Source organism: Marmota monax, unplaced genomic scaffold (assembly GCF_021218885.2).
Source record: "Marmota monax isolate L192 unplaced genomic scaffold, Marmota_monax_Labrador192_F-V1.1 WCK01_AAM20220418_F8-fsc00416, whole genome shotgun sequence".
NCBI classification, from domain to species: domain Eukaryota; kingdom Metazoa; phylum Chordata; class Mammalia; order Rodentia; family Sciuridae; genus Marmota; species Marmota monax.
The window spans coordinates 78,459-92,835 of record NW_026694067.1 but is presented as its reverse complement, the minus strand read 5'-3'; the positions used below and the strand labels follow the sequence as shown (position 1 = coordinate 92,835).

The window sequence follows — 14,377 nt, the reverse complement described above, 5'->3', positions numbered from 1 at the left end:
ACTCTGGCCCTCACTCATAATAAAGTTTCAGAGAACTCATAGAAAGAGACTACAGATGAACCAGAAAGATGGCAGAAAGATGCATGGCAGGAAGGCATGGGTGACATATTTGTGACAAAGCCCAAGATCTAAGAGGTGCCAGGTAAGGTGATACACAGGTGTCCTGGGTTGTTTAAAGGCTATGAACATGGGGAATAGCTTGACGAATTCCCCAACACACTTCTATATCACACATGCTCCAACAGAGTCCCTGAACAAGAAGACCCTCCTCACACACTAAGTGTAGGGGCTTCCGGGTGGACGCCAGAACACTGATCCCTTTTGTCTGGTCCATCTTGCAGGTCAGCCCAAGGCTGGGCCCTCGCTCACCCTGTTCCCACCCTCCTCTGAGGAGCTCCAGAGCAACAAGGCCACACTGGTGTGTCTGATCAACGACTTCTACCCGGGTGCCGTGACCGTGAACTGGAAGAAAGATGGCACCAAGGTCACCCAGGGCGTGCAGAACACTCAGCCCTCCAAACAGACCAACAATAAGTACATGGCCAGCAGCTACCTGACTCTGACAGCAGAGGAGTGGAAATCTCATAATTCATTCACCTGCCAGGTCACTCATGAGGGGAGCACCGTGGAGAAGAGTGTGTCCCCTGCACAGTGTTCCTAGGTCCCAGACCCTCACTCCACCCTGGAGCTGAAAACCCCAGGGAAGCTTCTCTCCTCCCACCTCTACCATCCCAGCCCTTCTCCCTCAACCCAGAAACCCTCAATAAACATTCTCCTTTTCAACCAGAAAACATGGTCCTGTTTATTTTACTTTACACACTTCCAATCTGAACTTTGGCCATCCCATCAGGTGTACACAATTAGACCTTGAGACCAAAGAGCCAGGAAAGGCTCCTGATATTACCCTGGAAGATCCACAGGATTTTCTACAGCGAGGGAATGGCCCTCAGCAGGAACCCAGCCTGCATATTTTCACCTATCCACCCTGTGCTTGTTCCTCTTGTGCAGACTTGTTCACCTCCCCACTCCCAAGGATCAATCTCTCCTTGGATCCCCAAGGCCTCCGGGAGAATATGTGAGCTCCCTTCCCTGGAGCAGTCTGAACATCACTCCCCCCTCGAATATCTTTTCATCTAAGGTCTAAGCCCCCATCACTGAGGCCATCCCTTCTTTGTCTCCCTTCCCCCACCTGTAATCCCTGCCCTTGCTGCCTAGAGCCACTTGCTCTTTCTTCTGTGACCACCCTACTCCTACATCACTGGGGACACTGCCTGGACCCCATAGCACTGCCCACTTTTGGACCCATAGCAATTCTTAATAATATATTCAGTCCATGAGCCCTGCTGATTCATCCTACAGTCCCCTCTTGGTACCACTCATCTATGTGTTTCCCTCACTTTTCCAACTATTTTCCAGTCCCCTGAGAGGCAGGAATCAGTATTGCTTCTAATGGACCCACCATAGGTGCCCTAAGGTTGTCAGTGGGTTTAGTGTGTCCAAAGACAGCAGCCACATTCTGGGATTCTCCCATGTGCTTGTGTGCAAGCACCTTATTAATAACTTGGTGTAGGCTCCCTGCTGTTGAATCAACACACACACATAAACATATATGCCTGTGAACAAACACGCACCTTTCCACACAAAATGCATATAATAAGCTCATACACTTCCTTATACATTGTCATGTGGAGCACCTCTCTGAGAGAATCAGGAAGATTCCAGGTTTCAGGAGAGGCAGTAAGGCCCCCTGGTGTCATGAAAACAGATCACCTAGTGTCCTGGAGTTCCAGGCTAATGGTCTCTGTGGTAGGCCACTCACCTTGGGGAAAGACATGAATTTTCTGTGCATTCCAAGAGTGACACAGAGGACAGGAGAAAGCTTGGGAAGGGCTGTACTCAGGGAGCAGCAGGTGACTTTGGAGAACTAGGGAGGTGCTTATTGAGGAGGACACTTCAGGGATTCCAAGCTGCCAGGTGTGAGTCCCCCTGTGAGTTCTACAGGTTAATGGGCCAGCACAAGGCAATGCATTGAGGGCCTGGTGCTGGGATCCCATTCTGTTCATGTCCTTCCCATGAGGCTTACCATGTGTGTCTCTAGGCTGTAGGTGCACCCAGTGATGGTGACAACATGAACAGAGGCTGACTGATTCATGCACAAAGGACATGGTGGAGCAGGTATGTGCACAGGTGAATGTGTAAGTCAGAAGGAGGTCAAGGGGAAAGCAGAGATACCTACACTTAGAGCTCATGGAATAAACTCAATTGGGAGCAAGGGAAATCTACCAATCACCACCCAGGAATCTGGTCCATTCCAGTTCTGAAGAAGCACCCTGCAATTCAAGGAGGGGCCACTCACAGAAACAAGAAACAAACAATGCACCTTCAGTACAGCCCAACCAAGGGCAAGGTCAATGAATGGAGCTCAGGAACCTGCAGCAGGACCTGGAACCTTGATGGGAAATGTGATTCTCTATCCAACCCCCAAATTCCCATTCATACTTTCATCCCTGTCAGTGCAGGAATCTGTAATCTTTGCCCTTCCTCCTCATCTGTCACTACCTCCTGGCTGAGGATATGGGGGCATACAGGAACCTTCTCATAAGTCCCAGTTGTACACAGAGTTCAGAGCTCCAGTATCTCTATATAGGAAATATGCTGCTCCCCACTTGCTGTTCCTCCTAATCTTCTTCTTCCTCCTGTTCCTGACATACTCAACACCAGCCCACCCAGGCCACCCAGCTTCTTCCCCGCAATACCATTAGCTGGGAACACTGATTTCACACACAGAAATCAAAAATAACAGAAATAATCAGTGTTAAATATTACCTTCTAGTTACATTCTTAAAATGGCTGCCATATATTTCCCTTAAATTAGGATCATCATTCATAAGATTTATATTGCTATTAGAATGTTGTATTATTAGAATATTACATGATGGGTATTTGTTCAGTATATTCTTGGGACATAATTTTGAGTATTCTCTGAATATTTAGGAGAGAACAATAAATCTTGGAAAACATGGGTGTATTTGAGTCATCAAATATCTCTATATATCTATATCTATATCTATATATAGAGAGAGATATTCATCCAATCAGTAATTTTAATATTTTCATATTTTTTGGAAATTACAAAAAAATTATAAAGATGAGGAGAAAGTTATCCAGAACCCCATCACCTCATATAATTGCCATTAATTTTTAAAAAAAAAAATTCTACACTTTCATTTTTCATATCATAATAAAAATATATAAATAAAATTAAATAAAATCCTTGCCATGACTCACAATGGTCAAATTCCACAGCCTCCAAAGAGGTGATGTTCTAGGTCAAGCAAAAGCCACCAAATCTCACCCACCCATGGCCTGAGCAGCCCCTGTGAAAGGAGGCTGAACCCTGGGCCTCTAGTGCAGCTGCAGGAGGGTCTGGGCCATGGTGCAAAAAGGGGTTTATGTACAGATCTATGTCACAGTGTGCTGTGTTCGGCAGCGGGACCAAGTTGACCGTCCTTGGTGAGTTTTCCCTTCCACTCCCCTTTGGGCAAGGCTAAATTAGGGTAGATTTTTCTCTCCTTTCTAGCTTTTCTGGAGCTGAGGTTTCAACCTGTGCAGGAATCTGTTATTTTTTCCCCTCCTCATCTGCTTACTCAGTTTCTCCAGTCCATCCCCTATTCTTAGTTACTTTCTGGGGCAGAATAGAAATGACCATTTTCTGTACCCTGCTGGGAATTCTCTCTGGCCAAGGAACTCTCTCATGGAGTTTTCTTTTCTGAACTTCGGAATATCCACCCCCTCCATTTGCTGAGGTCTCTGAACCACAGGGTTCAGAGACACCAAGTGTCTCAGGCTAAAGCTCTAGGGATATGGGGTCTTTAAAGGGGGAGGGGAAGTGCTTGACCTCCCAGGGTCTATGCTCCATGGTCCCAGCTATGGCTGCTTCCACCCATTGAGGAGAGACTTAGACTGGGGACTTGGAATGAGGGAGAAGGAAATAGAAAGGAGACAGGGATGGAGAAAGAACTTTGTGTAGAAAGGTGAATCCAGTTGTTGGGTCCCTTCTCCTGCTGCCCCACTAGAGTTAGGATGCCTGGCCAGGGTGGGGTGAAGGACTCACAAGCTAAATGTGTCCACTCTCCATCCTACAACTGGAGGAGAGACCCAACAGGAGATTCCCAGGGAAGACATCCTGCTAGGCAGAGATAACAGGGACTGTTGGGACAGGAGATGTCCCAGGACTGACACATCCCCCAAGAACTTCAGATAATAGTGTGACACTTTAGAAGTCACAGCCCCAGGCTAAGTCCCAATTCCATGGAAACCCTCAATTTACTGGACTCCTTGGGATCCAGACACAGGGACTGTCACTTCCACTTGGGGTAGGCAGCCCAGAAGGGTCCTGTGGGCAGAGGCTGCAGTAAGGGTGCCAGGGGAATGTGTGAGCATGAAATGGGCACTTTCTCTGTTTCTCCTTTTCCTAACAAGTGATTCTTCCATAGTGAAGAGAAATACATGCGGGTGATCTCTTAGTGAGGCTTTTTCTCAGGACTGGTGGCACCTTCCAAGAATGACACCATGTACTGGTCATCTTTCAGTGATTTTCACCTTCTTCTCATGAAGATGCCAGGTCTATCAGATGCTGCCTCCAGCACAGCTGAAGCTGGGTCTAAGGGGGTAGGGATAGGGCAGGGAGAGGTTTTTGCACAATCTTGTGTCACAGTGCTTTTTTGTTCGGCGGAGGGACCCGGCTGACAGTCCTGGGTGAGTGATTCCTTATTCCTCTTTCATTGTTATCCATGAAGATTGTAAGAGTTTCCCCTGGTTGTGTTCTTCTGTGTCTTGTCTCAGCCTGGGGTTAAACATTCTCCATGGAATTCGGCCCTGGGGCACTGAACTTTTCTTTTCTGTTCAGAACCCAGCAAAACTCAAATAGTACCCATCACCCTTCGTTCTGACATCAGAGGAAAGGAACTGGACAGGATAACCTTTGGATACTCAGCTGTCTTTCTGTCTCTTTGTGGCATATTTTTTCCTAAGATGGGCTCTGTTGTTTCGTCTTCTGTTGGCCTAATCCCTTTCTGATGAACTGTGTGAGCATATGCACTGAGGCACTATCTTATGGGGAAGAGGGACCAGGTGCTGTGAGGAGCTGAAATTAGCTGAATTAGGAAAGAATTGGAACACCTAAGGCTGGGAAATAAGAGTAAGACTCAAGAATACAGAGCAAGAAACAAGGTAAGAGTTAGAAGGGATTCTTAAGCCTCCATTGGTTTCTAGGTTAAGGGCCCAGAGATGTATTGGGACTCATGAATCTTAGTCAAGAGAAAGAAAGGAGGAGAAGACTGTATATATGATGCTGGGTACACATTCACTGAAGGGCATGATATGGCAAAGTGAGCTCCTCAGAAGTATGAGATCCTGAACTTATAGAAAATAGTTCCCAGTGCAGAAAACCTGTATCTGGCCTGTAAACAAGGACTCTAACCTTGAGGCCATGCCAGACAGACAGACTTTTAGGAACAATGACCCTTACCCATGGCAGAGACTCAAGAGGAGACTCATAGGTGTGAAAATGGGCTCCTTAGTAAAAACACTAACCATCAGAGTCAAGGAATCAGGTCAGAACTGACCCATAATGGAATGCACTGGAATCCCAGAGAGCTCAGAGGACAGAAAGAGATGACAAATGGGTCAGAAAAGATGAAGGGGGAGTCAGGACAGGAAGGCAAGGGTGACATATCTGTGTGAAAGGCTATGGTCTAAGAGGTGCCAGGTAAGGTGATACACAGGTGTCCTGGGTTGTTTCAAGGCTATGAACATGGAGAATAGCTTGACGAATTCCCCAACACACTTCTATATCACACATGCTCCAACAGAGTCCCTGAACAAGAAGACCCTCCTCACACACTAAGTGTAGGGGCTTCCGGGTGGACGCCAGAACACTGATCCCTTTTGTCTGGTCCATCTTGCAGGTCAGCCCAAGGCTGGGCCCTCGCTCACCCTGTTCCCACCCTCCTCTGAGGAGCTCCAGAGCAACAAGGCCACACTGGTGTGTCTGATCAACGACTTCTACCCGGGTGCCGTGACCGTGAACTGGAAGAAAGATGGCACCAAGGTCACCCAGGGCGTGCAGAACACTCAGCCCTCCAAACAGACCAACAATAAGTACATGGCCAGCAGCTACCTGACTCTGACAGCAGAGGAGTGGAAATCTCATAATTCATTCACCTGCCAGGTCACTCATGAGGGGAGCACCGTGGAGAAGAGTGTGTCCCCTGCACAGTGTTCCTAGGTCTCAGACCCTCACTCCACCCTGGAGCTGAAAACCCCAGGGAAGCTTCTCTCCTCCCACCCCTACCATCCCAGCCCTTCTCCCTCAACCCAGAAACCCTCAATAAACATTCTCCTTTTCAACCAGAAAACATGGTCCTGTTTATTTTACTTTACACACTTCCAATCTGAACTTTGGCCATCCCATCAGGTGTACACAATTAGACCTTGAGACCAAACAGCCAGGAAAGGCTCCTGATATTTCCTTGGTAGATGCTTTCACTCTCACCCAAGCTCCACAGAATTTTCTACAGCAATGGAATGGCCCTCAGCTAGAACACAGCCTGCATATTTTCATCTATCCACCCTGTGCTTGTTCCTCTTGTGCAGACTTGTTCACCTCCCCATTCCCAGGATCAGTCTCTCCTTGGATCCCCAAGGCCTCCAGGAGAATATGTGAGTTCCCTTCCCTGGGACAGTCTGAACATCACTTCATCCTTGAATGTCCTTCCATCTCCAGTCTAAGCCCACATCACCAGAGTCCATCCCTTTTTTGTCTCCCTTCCCCCACCTATAATCCCTGTCCTTACTGCCTGCAGCCACTTGCCTTTCCTTCCATGTCCATCCTGCTCCTCCCTCCCCAGGATACAGCCTTGGTCCCCATAATCCCTCTGAATATCACTCACTGAAAGGAATTCTTAACCCCTAGATCCTGTTTACTTACTCCACACTCTTCTCTGTGTGCCCTGTTTGGCTATTTTTTCTTTTTCAAAGCCCCTCAGAAACATGGATCAGCTCTACTCTCTACTGTCCCTTATGGCCAGCTCAATAGTTCCCTGTCTTTAGTTCTTCATGTTCAGCCATTCGTGGCTAGTCAATGAGTGCTCCAGATTACAGTCAAGTGTTGAATTCCAGCCTTACATCTTGCATCAGTCTTTGAACTGACTCCTCTCATTTGGAGCTTTGTGTTAGTCCTATTAAACAGGTTATTGTCCTATTAAGCAGGTTATTGTCCTGGCAGCCCTACACAGTGGGGACCTGAGCTATGAGACAAATGAATGCACACGTGAAATCCCATGCATGCACCCACATATGTTACAGACATGAGCACATATACACACATTCTCTATTGTACATCCTTCTGGGGTTTAAAATGGGCACCCAGGACCCTCTTAGGTGCCTCAGTTCCACACAGGTCCCCAGCTCCACTTTCACTACGATATAAACAAGTCTCTCTCTTTTTGACCAGTACATTCTCCAAGATGAGCTGAGCTGGGGACACAGCCCCTTCCTAGACCAGACATTAGCAATGAAACCAGTTGTGAGGTACATTTATGCCTTCTCCCTATTCCACTCCCTTTTAGGTGGATGGATTCTATGAACCAAATACTGTGTGATTCCATGGAAGGAGGGGCCACCTCTTGACACTCTCTCATGTATTGTACCTGTCCTCTGAATAGGTGGCTAGCCCCTAGATTCACAGTACAGCTGTAGGTGGGTCTGAGACTGATGATAGGAGGGGCTGGAGTTCAGGTCTGCACTCCTGTGTTGTGCGTGCAGAAGAAGCATGTAGCTAACCATTCTTGCTGAATCTTTCTGTTTCCCTTGTCTTTGGGGTTCAGGATGAAATCTAGGTAGATTTTTCTCTTTTCTGTCTTGTGAGCACTGAAGTCTAAATTTATCTGGAGGTCTGTAAACTTTCTCTTCCTTATCTTGCCCCTCACCTCCTCCAATATGTCCCATCTTCTCAGGTTCCTTTTGGCACAGGATAGGATGATTCAAGTGATCCCTTCTTGATTCTTGCTCAGGCATCACTGTGATTCCATCTTTCTCTCCAGTGAACATTCTTCCCTGAATGGATGAATGGATGTCTACTTTCTTTCTTTGGGTCTCTTATCCTTGGGGCCCAAGGTAATAGGGCAGTAGTTTGGGCCCCCAAGACTATCAGGTGTAGGAGGGAGGAAGGGAAGTGCTCAAAGGATAATCCCCCAAGGTCTTGGCTATGGGATGCCTTCAACCTAGGGAGAAGATCTTTCGGACTGGGACTCAAAAAGATGATGAAGGAAATAAAAGGTGGTAAGGATGTGGAAAGAATTTCCTTTGAGAAGATGGACATACAGCCAGATGCAACGGCAAATGCCTGTAATCCCAAAACTCAGGAGGCTAAGGCAGGAGGATAACAAATTCAAAGCCAGCCTGAGAAAATTAGCTAGGCCCTAAGCAACTTAGCAAGACCCTGTCTCCAATTTTTAAAAAAATAATAATAAAATAAAAAGGGCTATAGATGTGGCATTGTGGTTAAGCCCATTTGGATTCAAGCACTGGTAGAAGAGAGGGAGGGAGAGAAAGGTGGGCATAACTGCTGCGTACCACCTCCTCCCTCAGCACAAGCAGGACACCATAGACATGATGGAGCTCAGGACACACAGGCCCAAATGTTGGCAACTTCCCATCCTATAACTGAAGGAGAGACACCAGAAAGAATCTCCTGACCAGAAACTCCTGAAAAAGACAGGTGACAGGGATAGGCCTGTGTCAGGCAGGACCTCCTAGGACAGAGAAATCTTCCACCACAAATTCACATGGGAGGGAGGCCTCTTAGAATTAACATAGACCCAATCTCTAAACAGGAAAGACTCCAGAAACTGAAGCCCTCAATCCACTGGACTCTCTGGAATTTGGACTCTGAGTCTCATGCCCCCTCTCCCACCAAGGCAGCCCTAGAAGCTTCTCTACAGGGAGATAGAGCAGGGTCTGCAATGATGGTGCTTTGATAATCAGAAATCTTCTCTATCTCCATTTCTCTTAACACACATTCATTTGCAACTTCCCTGAGATTCTTACTTTGTAGAGGGAAGAATTCTGGCACCCAGGAGGCAAGTAGCCCAGAGAAGAAGTTCACAGTCTCTTGGAGCATCAGATGGAAAACAGTAGTCAGAAGGACTTGGGACTCACTTCTCTCTCCTTCCTCTTTTTCTTCCTCCCAGTACCTGGCCCCCAACTGTCTGGGTCCTTACTATATGGAGCTAACCATGTCTGGGACCTCCTGAAATAGTTTCTTTCTCCACCCTGGTCAGGTCACTGTACCTCATGTCCCCTCTTCCTTCAGCATAGAAACTCTGCTCTGGGATGGACTCCTGGAATCCTCTCCTCCTCTTTGCCCAACTCAGCTCCTACCCACATATAGCCCCTCCCCATCACTCCTGAGAACAAGACAGTCCACAGAATTCAGAGCACACCAATGCCATTGACTTCTAAACTCTTAAATTCAGAGCCCACCTCAATTCATTATCCAATGGTAGGTTTGGGTACAAAAGAGAAATAGGAGGAAGCTAAGAAGAAAACTGCCACACCAAAGGCCTTCCAAGAACTTTGGACACTTGCCAGCAATGAGCTCCTAACTCCCAGGGAACCAAGGAAATGCCTCATAATTTCTATGAGGTTAAACAAAGACATTGCTGGGTGAAACTGAGACAGGGCATCTTGTACCTCAATTAGAGGTGGAGACATGTTTTATCTGAGGCTTCAACACTGAGAAGACTTGGGTTCTGCCATACACCCAGGTGAACAATCCGTGGCCCCAGAACATAGTGATTCTCTAAAGTGTGTGGCACAGAAGGTCACCTGCCATCTTCTTTTGTTGAGGGGGAAGTCATTATTTATTGGGAGTATTTCATTCAATTGTGGACATCAGCAGGAAAAGTAGGTCCTGTATTGGGACTTTCTCTGTGAGACAGTGACTAGCAGGGTTGGAGATCCAGCCTCTCTCTGACCATGAAGGGATGGTGAGTCTGTGGCCCAGGCTCACCCTACCACTCATGCAGTCCCTGAATTCCAGTCTCTTTACTCTACCATGGAAGTTAGCAGGGTTAGGGCTCAGGGCCTAGGGTCAGGCCTGTGTCACCATGGGCAGGGGCTATGGAGGGGCCACAATGAGTGCCCCGATCCTGTGGGAATTTTCTGTGGCTACTGAAATAGATCACTGCAATACAGTGGCTCAAAAAGCAACATTGATTTATTCTCTCACAGGCCTGGAGGTCAGAAGTCCAAAATGCATCCTGGGGATCTAGAACCAAGGTGTTGACAGGGCCAGACTCCTTCTAGGGACTCAAGAAGTGTCCATTTCCTGACTTTTTCCAGCTCTTAGAGGATACCACATTCCTAGACTCCTGATCCCTTCCTACAATTTCAAAGCCAGCTATGCAGCACCTACAAATCTCTCTTCCTGTCTTTCTCTTCCCTTCTCCCCTCCTTCTCTTCTCTTCTCTCTCTGCCCCTACTCTCTCTCTCTCCTCTCCTTCCATTCCCACATTCCTTGTCTTATTCTGACCTCCCATCTCCCTCTTTTCCTTATAAAGACCCTACCTTGGACCCACCCAGATAATTTGGGATAATACCCCATCTCAGGTCCCTTAACATTATCCCCTGGGCAAAGTCCCTGTGGTCACAGAGCATAACATATTCTCGGGTTCTGGGATTAGGAAGTACTATCCTTAGGGGTCCTCATTCAGTCAAGCTCAGTTCAGTTCCTAATTCCCTGGTGATTTGGGGAGACTTCTCCCTAATTTTTCTCCCTTTCTATGTCCTGTCCATCCCCAATCTGAGCAATTCCTGGGGCCAGCACAGGCTCAACCCTGCCCTCCTCTCTGGTCTTCCACAGTCCCTACTTTGTCTAGATCACAGGGAAGAGCCCTGCCCCAGGATGGGCTTACCATTCTGAGTCTGTGATTTCAGTCACATCTCTGAGACATTTTCTTCCCATGACCCCCTGATAAGTGCTCTCCAGGATCTACTTCTCAGTCACAAAACTGCCCTTGGAGGAAGATCTTATGAGGATCTTCAGTCTACAATGGAGACTATGAGATGCCTCAGCTGCCAGCTGTGGGCCACTTAGGGAAAGTCACAGTACCTCATGGCCCAGAGACTCTGAGTGATTTGCCAGAAGTAGATCAATGGGTTGTCATTTCCCTGCTCCTACCATTATCAGCGTGTCTCCAAGGACTCCTGGACTCCATGCCCTTCCTTCCCACTTCAAGCCCAGAATCTCCTGCCATGTTCTCTCTCTACACTTCTCATGGCACTGATGGCCTTCAAGTGGCTTCATCCAAGGATCCTCTCACTATCCTCCTCTGTTGATCCTGACTCTGAACACTTCATGCCACTCTCACCATCTTGAAACTCCTCACCCTGCTGGGCCCCTCTGTCTGGTCCTCTATGCTGGTGCTGCCCTGTCAGGACTATTGGGAACTGGCTCCTTGTGTACTCTGGGCCTATTGCTTCTTTGCCTGCTCAATCTCTTACCCTTGCTGGGGCTTGATGGCTGCTGGAAGCTGCTAATTTGGCTCTCCTGGTGGCAGCCCTGCCCCAGAGGGGCTTACCATTCTGAGTCCCCAGTGGAGGCAGGCACCCAGTGACAAGGGCTGTGTCTCTAGCAGCCTATCCCTCAGAGTTTCAGTTGGGTTCTGGACTGGACCTTACTCAGCCCTCCATGTTTGCTGTTTCACTGTAAAGTTGCTCCCAGTTCTACTGCAGACATAATCTCACCTGCCACCACCTTTCAACGTATTGGCCTTGGCTGAGGGTTGCTTTCAGGTAAACTCTAAGCTGTTATCTGCATGTTTTATATTATGTGATCCAGACCACCTTGGAGGCAGACGTCTATACTCCCACACCTTGTGGTTGAAGAGACAGGGGTTCCAAGAGCTAAGGCAGCTGACCTGAGTCCCACAGCTACACAGATGGTAAGCACCTAGGTCCACCGGCCCAAGGTCAACCCAAGGTGACTACATCTTCCCCCATACCTGACTGAAAGGGCTAAGCCAGCCTAGGTGCCACAGGTGTTAAAGGCCACATGGATGTGGTTATCCAATTGCCTGGCCTTAAGTCACTCTCCCTCCTAGGCAGGCTGTGCCTATACAAGGCCAAGAGAAGATGATGAGATGTGGACACTCTTGTGGTTCTGTGGAGTTGGAGGACCTGGATTCCTATGTCTACTCTGGCTCAGTGTGTCCACAAAGCAAAGCAAACCAGATTAAAAGACTGAGTCTCCAACAATGGGGGGATGACACAGTCAGGGTCACAGGGAGTTGTGGGGTGACCCATTTCCAGGCTCTTTCCTCAGATCCTCATCCCTGTGGCCCATTGTCATTGAATCATTAATTCACTCACACATTCATTCAACAAACCCTCAGTGAGCATAACTGGTACAGGCCAAGTGCTGGGTGGAGGGACATGAGGACCACCTACCCTGGAGGAATTCACAAGCTGGTGGGAGACAATATGGAATTTACCACTGCTCCCCTCCTCAATTCCTGGAGGTCAGCACCATCCATGCAGACCAGGAAATGTCAGACAAAGCACAGGAATCTCCCCCTAAGCTTGGGATGAATTTAAACAAAGAAGCGTCTATGAGATGCCTCAGCTGTCAGCTCTGGGCCACTTTGGCCATGTCACAGTACCTCATTGACCCTCAGTGACTCTGAGACCTGAGGGCTATGATTGCCCATCTTACATATAACCCTGAGAGACAAACACAGTCTGCCCAGGCCCACATAGCCCAAAGGCAGCAGATCCAGACCTAAACCCACCCATCTGCTCCCATCTCTGTGCCCAGCTCAGACCTATATTGACCCTACGGAGTAACAGCCCAGCCACACAGGGCAGATCTATGCTGGGCAAGCCCCTCAATGTACAAGAAAGAATGTCAGGGTCCAGTAGCTGATGGGCCCTTGGCTGAGACAAGGTTTTTAGAGTCAGAAGGGGGAGGGAGACTGGCTTCCTCTACAGCAAAAGTCATAGCCCAGAATAGCACAGGTGGCTGTGGGGGAGCCCTAGGGAGGGGACTGTGGGGCTCTGGAGGAGGGACAGTGAAGTGGCTGCTCAGGCCTGGGGGAGGGGAAGGAGGTAGCTGTTTGGGGCCCTGGAGGAAGGGAGAAGCAAAGCCAGCAGCTTCTGCTGAATTGAGCTGGGTGACTCTCTCATCTGGCCCAACCCCCCTGCAAGACCTGAAAAGGCACCAGGAGAATATCCTCCACCAGGTCTGGACAGGAGACACCCATATCCTTCATCCCACAGTACTCATGACCCCCAGCCTGTACTTCCCAACTCAGAGGTCCAAAACAAAGTTTTCAAGCCAACTAGAAATTTGAACTTCTAGGAGTATGGATGACATAGTCACTGTCCACTTGTAATGCCCACTGACATTTAATGACACAGCATAATGTTAGTGGACTTTGCCCTTTCTTCCTGACACATCAGCTTCTTCACCAGGGGCTCTGTCATTCCTGGGCTAGTTTCCCTGTCTCGCACCTCATCTCCAGAGCATTTCCCTGCTGCTGTCTGAATCCTTGTGATCTCACAGAAACCCCAGTCTTCATCCCCTCTTCAGGATGGGTTTCTATGGCTCTGAAGAAGCCACATGTCATGACCTTGAATCAAAGCACCTCCTTGAGGCTCCTCAATGAGATATGCATGAGGAACAGTTCTAAATCAACTTTGGATCCCTCACACACTTGAGATTGGATGACTCCCAAAGTAACACTGTCACAGGCTGGGAAGGCTGTTTCCTTCTCAAAAGCATTTTGTTGTGCAAAGTAAAGTCCCCAAGAGCCAAGAGATTTCTTTAAAAGGACCTAGCATGAGAACATCCTCCATCTAGGGTGATCTGAGGGAAATGCTCACCTATTTGGTCTTCTTGAAGAATTGTAGAGAGGCCATGGGAACATAAAAACAGAGACATGGCAGAGAGTGCTAGGGTCAGGGCCAGTCTTCCTGAATACCTGCCTAGTTACTTCGAATCTCAAACCTAATCTGTTAGGGCAATAGTTCCACAGAACCACTCTAGACCAGAGGAGCTCTATGCAGAAGGGATCTAGGCCTATATCCTGGGTTTCCCCAGACATTCCTAATTTGTGCCTGTTCTCATGTAATTATTACTAGTGGCTTCTCCACTCCCAGAAAAGTCCCAGTTTAGATGATGAATTTTGATCACCCAATCTCAAATAACTGTCAAATGACTAAATGATGCTTTAAAATGACATATAATGGGGGAGGGGAGCAAAGCCAAGCAAAGCTAGACCAGTCAGGTAAGCCTATTCTCAGGGAGCCCTGC

At 48.1% G+C, this 14,377-nt stretch overlaps 1 gene segment (V, D, J or C); it reads left to right on the top strand.

Moving 5' to 3' along the window:
* The first annotated feature begins 3,398 nt into the window (after window positions 1-3,398).
* Window positions 3,399-6,419, top strand: LOC124106631 (immunoglobulin lambda constant 6-like). The segment is given in 2 exon segments: window positions 3,399-3,513; window positions 5,970-6,419. Coding segments are annotated over 2 exon segments (381 nt in total).
* The last annotated feature ends 7,958 nt before the right edge of the window (window positions 6,420-14,377 follow it).